The sequence below is a fragment of the Podarcis pityusensis genome, assembly GCF_964106645.2.
Source record: "Podarcis pityusensis genome assembly, chromosome: 8".
NCBI classification, from domain to species: Eukaryota; Metazoa; Chordata; class Lepidosauria; order Squamata; family Lacertidae; genus Podarcis; species Podarcis pityusensis.
Window position 1 is genome coordinate 64,339,789 of NC_138033.1, and position 17,438 is coordinate 64,357,226.

General features: G+C 47.1%; 1 protein-coding gene across 4 annotated transcripts in view; it reads right to left on the reverse strand.

The window, feature by feature from the left end:
- Window positions 1-17,438, reverse strand: part of PLEKHG5 (pleckstrin homology and RhoGEF domain containing G5) — a gene marked incomplete at its 3' end in the record, with an annotated part of 101,105 nt that overhangs the window by 71,647 nt on the left and 12,020 nt on the right. For all 4 annotated transcript variants that reach the window (XM_081017137.1, XM_081017135.1, XM_081017138.1 and 1 more), the window contains exon 2: window positions 4,560-4,642. In XM_081017137.1, coding sequence (XP_080873263.1) covers window positions 4,560-4,642 — 83 coding nt within the window. The remainder of the gene's footprint in view (window positions 1-4,559; window positions 4,643-17,438) is intronic.

Below are 17,438 nucleotides of genomic sequence, written 5' to 3' on the forward strand. Positions count from 1 at the left end.
CTCTATAATAGGAGCAGTTGTTTACATGGCCCTCAGCATCTCTCAGTTCCACAAGAAGACTAAGGCCTCAGTTGGGCCTAATGTAGAAGCAACCCTGAAGTCCTCTAGTTGAAGGCTGCATTTTTAACTGACATTTTAAAATTATTTTTAAGCTGCTTTAAAACCATCTCACTTGGAGGGATCCAAGGGAAAAGCTGAATAGCAGCAAGATGGGGGGGATCCCACTCTTGTGAATGGTTCCCTGCTACATTCCAGGTGTTAATACATTCATCTTAATACTGCTAAATAAACATCTGCATGAAAAGCAAATGTTTCTCCTTGAATTTGGGGGATTAGGTCTGGCGGTATAGATTGGGGAGGAAGGAGCCAGAACTTCCAGTTGCCAGAAGTGCCGGTTTGTTAGTGTAAAAAGTGTGCCTATTTAGCATATATTTAAGTCAGCGACTCCAATTTTTGCATCTCATGACCATCCAACATCCATCTTTTCCTTTAAATATATGCCAAAGAAGCAACCAATGAATTGGCTTAGGGTCCACAAGAGTTTATGTCATCATAAATTTGTTGGTCTTTTAAACAGCTTCTAAAGAGTTTTCCCAAACAGATTGTTCTGCTGCAAGGAATTGGAGGCCGGGGGTGTGTGTGAACAAAATGACATCACACGAATTAGCCAATAGGCTCCTACTGCTGCCGTAAAAACTAGATGTTGAAATCGGTACTCACTTCGCTTTTCAAGAAAAGGAATGGGTTTTTTTTCCAGGTTCAATTTTAACCAACCTGAAGAGGAAGTTTGTTCAAAGACTTGGTAGTAGCAGTGGCAAGGGGGGGGGAGGGGGCACCACATATTCAACCTCAGGGACTGAACAAAGTCCATGGAGCATCCCCCTTTGCGGATAATACTCAAGACCCCCCCCAAAAAAAGCCTCATCTCAATAACAAAAAACGCTCCCCATAACAGCAAAACATCCAAAGAGATAATGAAGGTTTAGGAAATAGTGGGGGAGAGGTCCAGGAATATGGGTTGACTACTATTAGCAAACACTTACCTTCACTTCAAGATAGCCCCAGAGAGAAACCCGGGTGGCATTAGGGGGGGAAACCCCAAAGGGATTTCTTTTTCCTGCCCAGGCTTCAGTCCCAAAGAAAAGTAAGGGAAGCTATCCAAGAGAAGAAAGAATGAGTAACCAAGTCGGCTACTCCACAGACAGGGGAGAGGGGAATGAGAGGCTCTAAATCCATCGCAGCTTTACATTAACAAGCAATTAGGCTAAGAGGACAAGGCAGAGAGTGAGAGATTCTGCCGGGCTAGTTTGCACGCAGACACACAAATTATAACCTGGGAATGGCAGCGGGGCAGCCCATCTGTACTGGGGCTTTTGCTAGCAGCACAGCCCAAGCTGGACCCTAAGGCTGGCTTAGTGAGTGAGTGGTTTGGTGTTCAGCTAGTTCACACGTTCCAGAAAAGCAGACTCCGATTAGGCCCAACAGGGCTCTGCAACCTAATATGTGATGTCAAAACACTCAGGTGCTTCAAGAAAGTTGCCTGCTTTTTCTTTTTCTTTTCAGATCACACCTATTTTTATTCATTTATATGCCCATCCTCAAGCCTTACTTGACACACACAAACCAGTTGCAGAACTGTCCCAGGGATTGGTAGAAGGCATATTGACGGCGTCACAGGCACTAGCCAATTGGTCCTGTCCACTTCTAGCTTCTCCCCGCCCCCAGTCCAAAGCAAGCTGCAGAACATCAGTGGTGCCATTTCCCACCCACCCCTTCCAGAGCTCAAAAGCAAAGTCTGAGTTGAATTAAAGGATGGCCCCAGAACTGATTCTTCCCCACCCCCTGCCCATCCGAAGAAAAACCCATAAAAATTTCTTCACCTTAATTGTAGGGTTGGACTGAAGTGGCATGATAGAAGTTTATAGAATTATGCACGGCACGGAGGAAGTAGCTAGAGAAAAGTTCTTTCTCCCTCTCTAATGACACTGGAACTCGAACTTATTCATGCAGCACATGGTTAAACTACGGAATTCACTCCCGCAATAGGCAGTGATGGCTTTGAAAGATTAGACAAATTCACCGAGGAGAAGGCCATCAGTGGCTACTAGCCAGGATGACTATACTCTACCTCCACGGTCAAAGGCAGCTATGCTTCTGTATGCCAGTAGCTGGAAAACTTGGGGGGGGGGGGAGAACTCTTGCAGGTTTACTGCAGGCATCTGATTGGCTCCTGCAAGAACACGATGCTGGGATAGATGTCCTGATCCAAGAGGCTTTTTTCTTATGTTCTCAATTAATTTTAGTGGTGCTAGTCAGCCTGCCTACTTCCCTCCCTCCCTCCCCACCTGTTCAACCTGTAACCTTGTACACAAGCTGAGGCTGCCTTGCACCCCACAGTCTTCTCAAGGAAACTGACCCTTCCTCCTCCAACTCCTCACACACAGGCCAGCTCAAGGGGCCTACCAAGCTGTCCTTTTTCATTTTTGCAGATCGTGTTGCTGGGTTCCTTTCCTGCTCCTGAGCAGCAGAGAACGGGGGAGAAGCTCCAGCGAATCATTGTGAATCGAGCAAAGCGGACGAGGGAGAACAGCTGTCCCTCTCTCTCTCTCTTTACACACACACACACACACACACACACACACACACCAATCTTCTTGTTGGAATGGCGACGCACTGACCCTTTTGTGGGAGGGGGGAGAGCTGAACATTTCTCCAGCTGCTGAGGCTTTGAGGCTGCCACTCTGTCTGGAAAAGTCTTTGCGGTTTGTTAGCAGGGAGGGGAAAGGCGGTGAGGTAAGGGGGAGACCCAAGGAAGGGCGGAGAGGCAGAAAGAGCAGAGGGGAAGGACGGAGCCAAACATCGGGCTCCGTCTCCTTCCTGCTGGCATCTTTCCGCAACCTGTCTTCCGCGATGGCCTGCGCAAGCCGCACCATCAGCCACACACATGAAGGAGCACAAAGGAACTTGAGTCACCCACATTCAGTTCTAAAACCCAGCTGGGAAAAAGCAGCCAGGTTCTTATTTTCTTTACCCCTTACCCTACACACACACACTTTAAACATTCTGGTTAGCCCCTATGGTAGGTATTCAGCTTCTTTTTTAAAAAATCAATAAAGCAGGCACGTTTAGGATAAATTCACACATGTCACAATAAGCAGCTCCTGCAACTTTTGGGGGACTCGCGTCGTTTTTAGTTCACTCTCGAAGTCAGGCATTGGGCAAAACTTTTCAGATGGGCTGGCAGCCAATTAAAGAAGGGTGTGATACCCACTCCATCTTCCCCCAGTCCGGACATCAATGTGTTGGATGATGCCAGCACCAGGCAGTGGTGATGTGGAGCAGATTGGGTGGAATGGAGTGGCAGGTGGGGAACACTCAATATATTGGCACCATGCGGCAGATTCAGGGACGGAAGGTGGGCGAGAGGGAAATCTTGATGCTGGGCTGCCCCTTGGGGTCTCATCCACTTACGCCGGTTACTGAGTGCAATGATAGAGCTTGCAATTTGTTGACCCGCCTTTACTGTTAAGGGCTTGGCAGTTTGAGGACTTGTCCTGGAGTCACATGACCTCAGCCGTTCCTTAGGTCTTGAGTTAGCAGACACTCCAAGTGTCCCTATTTTCCAGAGACGCCCCTGATTTAGAGAAGCCATCCCGGTTTCTGATTTGATCCCAGAATGTCCCACTTTTCCTTAGGATGTCCCTATTTTCATTGGAGAACTATTGGAGGGTAAGGTCTTAGAGGATCCCCTGAATAAAGATTGTTTTATAAAAATGACTCCTCATTGCAGGTGCTTGTTATTGGACCCAGAAACATTACACAGTGGATTAGAGGCTCACTGTGTCTGAATCCCTATGGCCCTGTCTGCACCATGCCTTGAAAGCAGCATCATACCACTTTAAGCAATCATGGTTTGCCCCAAAGAATTCTGAGAACTGTAGTTTGTTGGGGATTCTGAGAACTGTTAGGAGGCCCTTTATTTCACTCCCAGAGCACCCTGTGAAGGGGAATTGATTGTTAAACCACTCTGGAAATTGACCCTCTATTAGGTGGGAAAGAGGTCTCCTAACAACTCTCAACAACATTAACAAACTACAGCTCCTGGGATTCTTTGCGGGAAGCCATGACTGTTTACAAAGTGGTATATTATACCTTCCAACATGTTGACTCCAGAAATTGGGAGTCTGCTCCCATGGCCCTGCTCCCATGCGAGTCACATGACCTGCATGAGATCACAGAGCCCAAAAACATGTGTCTGGGGTGTGCACAGCACCCCAAAAATGGGATGCCCCAATTAATGGAGGCAGTTGACAGGAATGGCAAAGCACTGCATATTGTGCAGATGGAGCCTGTCGCAGCCTAATGCCAACAACTGATTCTGTATTTGTGACCTCATCCTTCTTGGCTTGGTTAACTGAGCCCCACAGCCTTTGGATTTCTCAGATCAAGGCACTTGGGAGGAAACGGTGGGCTTTGTGGCAACTTCCTCAAGATCTAAGAATATCCCCTTTCCCAGAAGCCCCCTGAACCCAAACGCATGCAAAATCATAATACAGTACCTTTGCGGCTCGCCGCTTCTCCACGCAGTTGGGATTTTGGCAGTACAATACTTTCTCCTTCTCCTCCGTCACGGTCCGCTCATCTGGAAGAGAAAGCGTTCAAAAGTTTGCTTTAAAAAAAGAAGAAGAAGAAGGCAGGTTATCCAGCAGCCGGTCAGGAGCAAACAGCTTCACAGCCCCTAGCTTGCAAAACTTCAGATCAACAGCCAGCTTGTGGTCCTAATGGGGGACCAGCTGGACCCAGAAGCCAAAAATTTAAAAAAGGAGTGGTTTGTAGGCAAAGGAAAAGCTTAGTGATCACAGGAGCAGATCGGGACTTGAGCGACTCACAGCACAGGTCCATGACACACATTTTGCATCTGCTATAGATGCAAAATTTAGGTTCCAAGCAAATGAAGAGGGCAGGCGAGTGGTCACTGTCGTTGCACTTTGCTTACAAGTAAACATGAACCCTCTAGCAACACCCTTGCAGAGAAGAGAGCAAGGAGCCTTGACTTTAAAAAAACAAAAACAAAACAGTGCCTGCATCTAATCTTGCCTCTTTCTAAAATTTATTTCTTGCAGTGTGCTTTTCTTTCTGTAAATCTACCAAAGAGTAAAAACAAAATAAAATTTGGATGAAGGGGTTTTCTCAGGATGGTGGAGGATGTGTGTGCTGCATCCCATTGTGGTTGTGGGGCTGGCACTTGCCCTTCTTCAAATAGGAAATGCTCTGTGGTGGGGACAACAAAAATAGGGGGTCTAGGAGAGTCGGTTGTGGGGCAGTGAGAAATGTCCCTGTTTTCATCTGAGGAAAGTTGGAGGATATGTGATTGCGAAACTCAGGTCAAAAGGCAGAAAAGACCTGCAATTCCCTTTCGGGTATAAGCAAGATAGGCAAGCTATTCTGGGATTTTAAAATTTATTTTTTAAACACCATGCAACTCATTGCTGCCACAGAGTTCAGCCTACCAGGCCTGACATGATGGGAACTCTGGCAAACACCCCAACACGTGTTCATCCTCAGTGGCCACGTTGCACAGCCGCCTTTCGGTCCTTCTGCCAAAGGACGTCTGTTCAACTTAATAACCCACAGCTCAGCTCATTTAATAACTCATTTTTTCCCCTGTTGCAATTCAATAAGTTCAAAGCCCACAGACACAGCTCTCTCCCGCTATTCCTATTTTATATCCCACAGCAACCCAGTGGTGCAGATTAGGCTGAGAGTGACTGCTCCAAAGTCTCTCAGGAAGCTTCAAGACTGAGTGGGAATTTGAACTCAAAGCCTCTCTGGCCCTTGATCAACAAGCATGAGGCTCTTTTATATGTAGGAATCAGGGGCGGACGGGGTGAGAAGCATTTGATCATGCAATGGTCCACTTGCACTCTTTTTTAATATTTTGCTGATTTTACCTGTTTTAAAATGTTTTGCTTTTATTTTTACTGGCATTGGAGATATGTTTGCTGCCCTTTGTGAAGAGCAGGGCTGGGCGATATATTGATATAGCATCCAAAACTGGTTTGAAGTCCATACTGTGATATCGATTTCGTCATTTTTGAGCTGGCTATATGTATTTCAAATCATGATGTGTGTGTGTGTGCACTATGCAAAAATCGCAATGTGGGAAAAGCCATGAAGCCAGGCAATGCTTCTACAGAGCTCCATCCTTATTTCAGACATCGTGATACTGTCGTACCTCAGTTTTCAAACGTAATCCATTCCGGAAGACCGTTCAAGTTCTGAAACATTCAAAAACCGAAAGCTCAGTAAGGAAGCCTCAATATGGAAAACTCAATATGGAAGCTGGATGGCATGTTCGACTTCCAAGGCAAGCTCGAAAACTGAAGCATTTACTTCCAGGTTTACAGTGTTTGAAAACCAAAGTGTTCGTCAACGGAGATGTTCAAAAACCAAGGTACCACTGTATATTGGTATATTGTAATGTTTAGTTGGTGATCTATTGCAGTGTTGTGAAAACCAGATATCACCCAACACTAGTAAAGATAAAGGGACCCCTGACCATTAGGTCCAGTCGTGACCAACTCATCTCGCTTTATTGGCCGAGGGAGCCGGTGTACAGCTTCCGGGTCATGTGGCCAGCATGACTAAGCCACTTCTGGCGAACCAGAGCAGCACATGGAAACACCGTTTACCTTCCCGCTGGAGCGGTACCTACCGGTATTTATCTATTTGCACTTTGACATGCTTTCGAACTGCTAGGTTGGCAGGAGCTGGGACTGAGCAACAGGAGCTCACCCCGTCGGAGGGATTTGAACCGCCGACCTTCTGATCGGCAAGTCCTAGGCTCTGTGGTTTAACCCACAGCGCCCCCTGTATCCCTATTGCCCAACACTAGTGAGCAGTAAATGAAAATGTAGAACAGTTTTAACTTGTGAGCCATAGCTAGTGTGGTACAAGCACCTTCCCCCATTCTGGGAGAGACTGATACTTAGGGCAAAGCAAAATGCACTCTGCACGTGCTTTGGGAGCTCTTCTTATTCTTGCATGGCCTGACCGATTCTAGGCCCAGCACAGGTTCCATGGTCAATCACTGTTAAGTGCTGGCTCACATCAAGTCCTGAAGCTACTTGTCTTTCTGTCAGCTGTACTGCAAAGAAATGAACCACATGCTGTTAAAAAAAAAGTAAAGTCAGAGCAAGCTACTGGGTCAGGGCATGCTGCTCACCTCTCAGCCCAGAGGGAGACTTCTGCTCAAAAGCCTTGGGTTCCGTTGCTGGCGAACTTCAGAGTTTTCAGCTGGCTCCAGTCCTAAGCCCCTGATTATGCGGGGAAAAGTTCCCGTCAACAAAGAGCATTTAAAAGGCCATTACGTGCTGTTCTTGGCAGACACCCCTCAGCTGCAGGGATGGAGCATCTGTCAGGCACAGGGCCTGCTCAGGAATCCAATCGGACTCCCATCGGAGGTGAAAGGGAGCTGGTACCACCAGGGTCAGAGGACTGGCAAGATGACTTGCAGGAATCCAAGAGGGCCTATGGATGAGGCTCCAGGTTTCAAAACACTGCAGAGCCGTGATCTCAGAGAACCATGTTGCTAAGAGAGGCAGGGCCATGATCCTTCCTGCGTTACTCAGATGAGAAGTCAGCTGGGAAGAAAGGAAAATGAGGAGAGAAATAGCCATTCATTTCCCCACATCTGTGAAGTTCCTTTAAATATCTCAGTCTTTTTGAATTCTATCCAAATCTACTGTTCTGTGGTTTGGTTGTCATGTTTTAATATTGTCTGGGAACGCAGAACGTTTGTCAAGAGGCATATCAGGGCGGCAAATAAATAAGAGCATCCATGTGTGGTCCCTAGGAAATCACTTCCTGTTTGTTTGTTTTCCTTTTGGCGGTGTCTGGTTCAAATTTGCAGAGCAAATTGCTGGAGTCTTTGTTCTGCAGGGTTCAGCTCCCTCTCTCAGGATCTCTAGAACTTTGCCCCCGCAGAGTACTGCGGGTGACTTTTTGTTGCTATGGTCTAAAATCTTGGAGCCAGGGCAACATCTCAGTCATGCATCTAAGTGGATTCCAGTCCATGAAAAATTATGCTCTAATAAAAAAAACAAAACGGGTTGGTCTTTAAAGTTGCCGGAAAACATTTGTATTTCTTGTTTTTATTCGCATTGTGTAGAGGGAATTTTTTCGAAAGAAAGCAATCTATTTACTGTATTTTTTGCTCTATAAGACTCACTTTTTCCCTCATAAAAAGTAAGGAGAAATGTGTGTGCGTCTTATGGAGCGAATGCAGGCTGCGCAGCTATCCCAGAAGCCAGAACAGAAAGAGGGATTGCTGCTTTCACTGCGCAGTGATCCCTCTTGCTGTTCTGGCTTCTGAGATTCAGAATATTTTTTTTTCTTGTTTTCCTCCCCCCAAAACTAGGTGCGTCTTGTAGTCTGGTGCATCTTATAGAGCGAAAAATACGGTATTTATTTTAAAGGTTGCCACAGGGGGCGCTTTGTGGCTGTTTGGAAGTTCCCAGAGGCTCTTCAAAGGCAGCTCCATGCAGAGTGCATCCCAGGAGTCCAGCTGGGATGAAATGAAAGCACGCGTCCTTGAGTCTAGAGCTGCCTTCTCTAGGAATGGACATGGCTCATCATGCGGCAGCCAAAGTTGGGTGAGGGCACCCTTGCCACGGCTACCACCGGGACATCCGGGCTCAAGCCTGAGCCCAGGGGACACACACACAACTGCACAGCTGCCTTTCCAAGGGACTCCCATTTAAGACAGGCACATCTGCCCTAAGGAACAACACACACTTGGGCATGCCAGACAAGACCCCATTGCCCAAATCTCCGGGCAGCAGGCAGGTTTTTCCTTTAGTGATGCCCCAGAGATAAATTCTCTTTAGCTCTGCTGGTGCCCACCATCTCTTCAGAGTTTCACATATCCTTTCCCAAAGCAGCTTCAAGAAAATCCCTTTGAGTTTGTCTAAATCTAGCCTTTTTATTTTTGCTCTTCGCCGCAGAACCGCTCTTGGCAACGGTTTCACCAGGCAATGTTTTCATACCAGCTGTTTAAATCTTTCTCTCTCTTCTTGGCGGGGGGTGGGGTGGGGGTTGGGGGTGAGAATACAAATTTGTGCATGCGGTTCCTCACTTCCCCGAATGGTGAAATGCGCCAGTATTTCAACCAGAGAGCGTGGGAGAGAATGACGGCATTTTTTTTTGCAAAATGCTTGTTGACAAATATTCACGGTGAGTAAAGAGGAAGCCGGAAAGAGTCCAGAGACAAGAAACTCAGAGCCACATGGAGACCGCCTTCCAGACAAGTGCAAAAAAAGGGGGGTTGGGGGGTTCTCTTTTCTTTTTTGCAGGTTCTATCCTCCAACTGGGACGCAGGTGGCACTGTGGGCTAAACCACGGAGCCTAGGGCTTGCTGATCAGAAGGTCGGCGGTTCGAATCCCTGCGACAGGGGAGCTCCTGTTGCTCGGTCCCTGCTCCTGCCAACCTAGCAGTTCAAAAGCACATCAAAGTGCAAGTAGATAAATAGGTACTGCTCTGGTGGGAAGGTAAACGGCGTTTCCGTGCACTGCTCTGGTTCGCCCGATGACCCGGAAGCTGTACGCTGGCTCCCTCAGCCAATAAAGCGAAATGAGCGCCGCAACCCCAGAGTCAGCCACGACTGGACCTAATGGTCATGGGTCCCTTTACCTTTACCTTTACCTTCCAACTGCTGAGCTCTGACTTAGTCCCAATGAAGCTTCCCCATCACCTCAAGTGTTGATGCAGTGGTGAATTCTGAAGTGCTGGTGTTCTTCATGGCAATAAGAACCCAAAAAGAGTCTTGCTGGATCAGGCCAATGGCCCATCACATCCAGCATCCTCTTTTCACAGCGGCCAACCAGATGCCTGTGGGAAACCAGCAAGCAGGACCCAAGGACAAAGGCTCTCGCCCCTCCCGTGGTTTCCAGCAACTGGTGGCAATCTTTGTGCCAACTTTAAAGACTTTGTGGCAACCATGCCCCTTCTGAGATTATATACAAGGACAGTGGAGAGACTCCTTTTTGATTCTCGCACCTCAGTGCCCAATCCACCTAAATTTGCCTTCCCTGAACCACTTTGTGAACAAAAACACATCTATCCTTTGAAATTTGCACTTCTCTGAAATGTGCAAGGCAGTTCGCCAGCCCTCCAAAATGCAAGTACAGTGGTACCTCGGGTTACAGACGCTTCAGGTTACAGACACTTCAGGTTACAGACTCCGCTAACCCAGAAATAGTACCTCAGGTTAAGAACTTTGCTTCAGGATGTGAACAGAAATCGCGGTGGCAGCGGCGCAGCAGCAGGCCCCATTAGCTAAAGTGGTACCTCAGGTTAAGAACAGTTTCAGGTTAAGAACGGACCTCCAGAACAAATTAAGTTCTTAACCTGAGGTACCACTGTATTAGTAGGGGGAAAGGATGCAATTTGGGGATAGGTTCATGCCAGAAAAGCACTGTATTCAGGAGAATGGCATGCAAAAAACACAGCTATCAGGCAAAATTGTGTACAGAAACATGCATATTAGGAGTGGCATATGCATTTTCACAGAGATTTAAAAAAAAAAAAAAAATCCAAACTGATACCGAGATGGGGCAAACTAAACAAGACTCGGAAGATGAGAAACAGAAAGAAACTGAAATGTACCTATTCTTCCATCCCTATCGACAACAAAAATGAATTTTTGACCTATGCAAAGGTCAGGGCTTCAACGCCAAACAGCTTGGTTCTAGCCACCTGTCCTCCCTGCATAAGCTAAAAGACCCCTCTCCCACTTCCAATATTTAAAATTTCAGTCTTGAACAATTACTAAACAAAGCAGCACCAAAATTGTTTAGCAGCACAAGACAGTGGCTGTTTTCAAGACAAGACACAGGAAAGCCAATGTCAGGCACAGGGAGTGAGGGCCAGGGAGCATGCAGAGTGGCGATGAGTACACTCTTTTCTACCTCGAGCCAAAGGAAAATAAGTGGTGCTTTCAGCGATGGATGGCTTTCACACAGCTGCAGCTTCTGGCCAAGGTGGTTCAACAGGGTTTATATTTAGAAGCGGACCAAGTGAATTACAGCTCACCCCACCCCAGATGCAGCCAACAACAACAGAGGCCACGCTCGTCTTGACGGCATCGGCGGGTTCCCTTCGACCCAGTACGGTGCCGGCTGCCAGCAAACTGACTCACAGCTGGAGTTTTATTTCTTATTTTTCAGAAGTGGGGAGGGGGGGAGAAGCTCAAAGTTTTGGGCCTTTGCCTTTTTAGGGAGCCCTGGGAGAGGGTGGCGCATTTGTCAAAAGGGCATTGGAAGTGTCCAGAGAGAGAGAGAAAGAAAGAGACCAAACAGGGGCAGGAAGGATTATTTAGTTGCGATTGCAATGAGGATGGACTAGAGGACCCTTGGAGGTCCCATCCAACTCTACAATTTGAATGATTCCAAGGGCTGAAATGCTATATGTGACCTGCTGTTCCACGCTCTACAATGCTGCAAGGCCACCCCAGGCAGTTGGCACCATCCTGCTAACAAATCTACTACCCTCTCTGCAAACAGGATAGATAGATGATAAATAGATACTTTATACCAATCCTGCACCCAGCATCCCTAGGCCAAGAGATGACCTGGCCCTTCCTAGATCCTAACTTCCCCCATCCTCTGAGTTCTGAAGATTTTGCCATTCGTTGTTTTAAAGTGACAGGATTGCCTTTTGAAGCAGCTTCTTCTCCCGCCCCCATTAAAGGAGGTTGGAGGCTGTTTCAAAATGTGCTTTGCTCTGCCTGTCCTTTAAGCAGGAGGGTGGCAGCCTTGGCACCTCCTTCCCCAGCCCACATAAAGAAGCAGGCAAAAGGGCTTTAATCTCAGCTCCTCCAGCAGATAAGCAAAGATTAAATCCTGTAGCCTCTCTGCATGATCCTGTTCTGTTATGTACTAAGCATGGATCCTAGAACAATAGGCAAGTAGGATCCTAGAATGCAACAACTGATTGGCTTGCAGGAAAAGACCAATCAGGCTCCAGGAGGAAGTTAATCAGCCTATTAGGCTGGCAGGATCGTAGAATGCAACGGCTGAGAAGCGGACACGGAGCAATGGATCCAAACTACAAGAAAGAAGATTCCACCTAAACATTAGGAAGAACTTCCTGACAGTAAGAGCTGTTCGACAGTGGAATTTGCTGCCAAGGAGTGTGGTGGAGTCTCCTTCTTTGGAGGTCTTTAAGCAGAGGCTTGACAACCATATGTCAGGAGTGCTCTGATGGTGTTTCCTGCTTGGCAGGGGGTTGGACTCGATGGCCCTTGTGGTCTCTTCCAACTCTATGATTCTATGATTCTATGATTGGCCTGCAGGAAAAGACCAATCAGGCTCCAAGAGGGAAGCAGAATCAGCCAATTAGATGGGACTCATTGTGTAAATAATGTATATAAAAGCCTGAGGTTTGGGGGGCAATTCAATCACTGTTTTACAAGCTGCAATAAAGAGCATGAAATCACTACAGGACTCCGAGTATATTTCATGTTCCCTGCTGGGAATAGGGCAGCACAGCCAATGCAGGATTAAACCATCTCCTCCGGCTGCTGTCAGCGGATGGGGTCCTGCAGACTAAGATTGGTCCGTGGGCCCAGAAGTTCCCTACCTGAATCTGCTGCCCCCTAATGCTGTTGCACTTTGAGACCATCATCTTGCAACAAAATCCGGAAAGAGCAAACAAAAAGATCAAGAGGGTGGAGTGACACACACACACACACGAAATGAAAGATAGCAGCACTGGGGAGTTTTTAGTTTAGAGAAAAGGCAACTAAGAGGAGACATGATGGAAGTTTATAAAATTTACACACGGCATGCAGAAAGTTTTTCTCTCTATCACCTAGCAGTAGAGCTTGTGGAAATCCAACAAAGCTGATCTTTGGGAGATTCGGATATAAAGGAAGTCATTCTTCACACAGTGCATGGTTAACCTGTGGGACTCCCTCCCACTGAGGGCAGTGACAGTCCTGAACTTGGATGGCTTTAATAGAGGGACTGGACATATTCATGGAGGAGAAGGCTCGTTGAGGGAGCTGGGTATGTTTATCTTGCATAAGAAGAGACCGAGAGGGGATAGGATAGCCATCTTCAAAGATCTTAAGGGCTGCCCCATGGAAGATGGAGCAAGCTTGTTTTATGCTACTCCAGAGGGGAGCATCCAAAACAACGTATTTAAGTGACAAGGAAGGAGATTCCAACTAAACATTAGGAAGGTGAGAGTGGAACGGACAACCTTTCATCCGTTGGAGGTTTTTCAACAGAGGTTGGATGGCCATCTGTCAGGGATTCCTGCATTGCAGGGGGCTGGACTGGATGACCCTCAGGGTCCCTTCCAACTCTACAGTTCTATGATTCTATGAACAGTGACGGCACCTAGGTATCAAGCACAGCAGCGGAGGACGGCCTGTCCTCTTTGCTTTATTGCCCGAGTTGTGTGAGAGAAATGTGCTTCTGCTCGAGAGACTGGGCTGCCCACACTTTGAAATTGCTCTCTCCCCACTACCACCCTGAAGCCCCGCAGAACAATGCAGCCTCTGTCACTGGTGGGGTCACTCTTGGCCCTGACCACTTAGTAACAGCCTCCCTATTGGCCGCCCCGCCAGGCGGAATTATGATTGCCGTTGACCTATTATGAATAATCATGGGAGCGAAGAAGGGAATCCTTTCAGTGCAAGGAAAAGGGAAGCTTTTTAAAACACACAGGAGGACCAGAAAATAAGGAAATCCAGTTGCAGAACTGGGAGCAAGCTGGGGGGGGGGCAGAGAGGAAGCGGGCAGGACGACAGAGCTGGAGGCAACAGAACTAAGCAGGGAAATGTGTGTCTGCCCGCAGCATCCTCTTTGGAGTTGGCCTTCTGCGCAGCCATCTGTGGGATAACCAGCCTCATATAACCACCAGGTCTAATCAATGCATGAAGGGGTTAATACCATAGAGTAAGCTGTCCTGCCAGGCTTAGCTATGTCCACTTCCCTTACCTGGCAGGAAAAAGGTAATCAAGCCTATTGTTCCCTTCCAGTCTACCTGAGAAGCTCAGTGTGTAAAAGAGATTTGAGCTTTCTCTATGCCATGTACAACACTTTTAACTTCTGCCATGTCCCTCTTACAAACCAGCCTTTCTTCTTGGTCGAGCCGCTCCTCCTACGTTCCCACAAGGGAAATTGCAGCAGTGATCAGAAATTCCACTGCCTTGGCAGGTTAGAAAGAGGCAGCGGAGCCCTCTGATTTTTCATCTACCCATCATGCACCATCCATCCCAGTCCATAGCCTGCCAGTGGGAGGTCTGCTGCAGGACCAACTCCCTAGCGGTGCCAGCCGTCAGCCAAGGGAAGGCATCAGTCACAGCAAAGGGGGAGATGTTTACATCTAAGAGCAGCACCAGAGCTAAATATTTGTGTGAAGTCAAAGGGGGGGGGGGAATTAACTTGGTGTGGCAAAGTGTCCGGCCTCCTATGCAAACAGCAGTATGCACACTCACACCCACACTTTAAAAGAGATCAAAGCAGGGATGAGATTTTCAGAGCTGCAAAAAAAAAAACCCCCAAGTGTTCTACCTCACTCCCACCTCCCCAAGAATAAAACTGAGAGGTGCGCTTTCCTCTTAATGTTGAAAAGTTTTAAAATAGGTCAGGGTGAGGATGACATGCCCTCATCTGCTTGAGCATTTGGGCTGCCCTTTCCTGAACCTTTCCCAACTCTACAACATCCTTTTTCAGGTGAGGTGGCCAGAATTGTGCACTGGATTCCCCAAATCTCTTCTTCCATACATAAACTTACTGGTGGTGCCTGCTCGCTCACATTGGCTTGTTCTAAAAGCCGCAAGGGTTTTCGTAAGCCGGTTTTCAGCCGGTTTACAGAGGTGGAGCCTTGCAAAACATCGGACAGCCTTCTAGCAAGCCTTCCAGGACCCCATGCTGGTTTCCAGAGCTTCCAGTCCCAGGACAACGTGCAGCTCTGACCTTCCATGCTGCACCTGCTCAGTACCTGACCTGCAGTTCTTCCAGAGGTATCTCGTTTCAAATGAAAACAGGCCTGCAGTTTCTAAGGCAGCCATTCTTAAAAGCTCTTGTTGTACACTGAAGATTACTGGTCTAGCTTTCGTCTCCTTTGTATGTATTAAATTGCACATACACAAACACACACAGAAAGAGATGGGGGGGGAAGGAGGGTGGATGAAAGCCTTCATTATTAACACACATCTGCTTCACAGTGACAAGCATGCATGGGGGCGAACTGGGCAGAGATGCCCAGGATTGGCGTGGGGGTGGGGAGTGTGTTCTTTGAAGCTTCCACTGTGGCTGCTGAAGAGGCAAGCTGCTAGTCAAGGGTGGGGTATGTGGATTGCCTCTTCAGCATGCAATGGAAGCTTCAAAAGGAAGCCAGAGGGTTTCTCTGTTATGGTTTCAGGATAGGATGGCCCATTACATGTTGGTAAAAGAAGGTAAAGGTAAAGGACCCCTGACAGTTAAGTCCAGTCGCGAACGACTCTGGGGTTGTGGCGCTCATCTCACTTTACTGGCCAAGAGAGCCGATGTTTGTCCACAGACAGTTTTTCCAGGTCATGTGGCCAGCATGACTAAGCTGCTTCTGGTGAAACCAGAGCAGCACAAGGAAATGCCGTTTACCTTCCTGCCGGAGCGGTACCTATTTATCTACTTGAACCCTAAATTGCTTGTTTCAGGCAACCCCAAGATCCTTGGATGGAAGAATATTTTTAACTTCTTTTACAATGTTTTTTTAAAATAAAATAAAAAACTGCAACTGATTTTACATGTGTTTTTTAAACACTTTTCTTTATTTGAAGATTGCACAAAAATACAAAAAGCAACGAACATACATACCAAAAACCGACAAACAAAAAGAAAAAAGAAAAAGAAAACTATACTATACATAAATGAAAACCAATACCATCAGATATACATGATTTTACATTGTAAGTGATTCTGGAATGTTTTGAACTGTTTTAAGAATGCTTTTGCTTTTTTTGTTTTTGCTTCTTAAATTGTGCACCTCTTTGCTGCCCTAGGCTCCTTGGGGTGAAAGGGCGGGGTTCAAATTCAATATTACTACTAATAACAACAATGCAATAAGGTAAAAGAGAACGCCAATTTGCACACCGTAGGTTATGCGTACAGCAGCAAACATCCAAATAATAGGCTGCATCCAGCTACTCAGAGTAGATCTCCTGAAATCATGCTAACTATCGAGTTGAGCTACTGCAATTACAATAGTTATGCCCACTAATGCCATTGGGTAGGACCAGCATCAGGGACAAACATATTACTGCTGTCTAATTAAGAAATGCAGTGCCTTTAACCAAGGCAGATACCAGAGGAGAGAGAGAGAGAGAGAGAGAGAGAGAGAGAGAGAGAGAGAGAGGTGTGACCAGGTGCTGTTCACAGAAGATTAGCAACTTCAAAGAGGCCCCTCTCCCTTCTCTCCCTTTTGATGACTCCTTATCTTTAAATCCAGACTTTGAAAGAACAGCCTTCAAATAGAGGACACCTTCAGGCAGAAGACTCTCCTCCTGCTGCAGCCCTTCAAAACAGAGGACTGCCCTGTGCAAGTAGGACATACAGCCAGCACTCTATTTCAGGTACCAACCAGGGGTCCACAGACCTACATTTAAAAAGGATTGTCCAAGGTCAAACATGGTGTCCCTTCCAGATGTTGGTGGGCCCCCATTAAGTAGTAGGCCAGGTTCAAGGTACTGGTAATGCAAAGCTCTCCAGATCAGGGTGTCCCAAACTTGGGTCTCCAGCTGTTTTTGGACTACAACTCCCATCATCCCTAGCTAGCAGGACCAGTGGTCCAAGATGATGGGAATTGTAGTCCAAAAACAGCTGGAGACCCAAGCTTGGGAAACCCTGCTCTAGAGCTTAGGGTCAAGATACCAAACAGATCATCTCACTCCTGATAGATCCAACCGATCACTGAACTCTGCAGGAGACCTTGGCAGATACTATCTCATCAGGAGGACCTTTCCACAGGACATAGGAATCAGGCTTTTAGTGTGGCAACACCTGGAACTCCTTCCTGTCACTATATCAGCCAGATGCCATCTCTACTGCCCTCAGAGCACCCATGGAAACACCTATAGAAAATTTGAATCTCAGTCTGTATCTGTGCTGGACTTGAAATTCTATTTGATATAGACGCAATCCACAAACGAAATACATAAATAAATCTCTCATCGTCCTTGGCCATTGGCCATGTTGACAGGAGTCCAACAGCATCTGTAAGAACACAAGAAGAGCCCGTCTGGATCAGGCCAATGGCCAATCAAAGTCCAGCATCCTCTTCTCGCAGTGGCCAACCAGATGCACCCCAAAGAGAAACCCGAAAGCAGGACCTGAGTGCAACAGCAACTCTTCCCAACAACTGGTTTTCAGAAGCATTACTGCCTCCA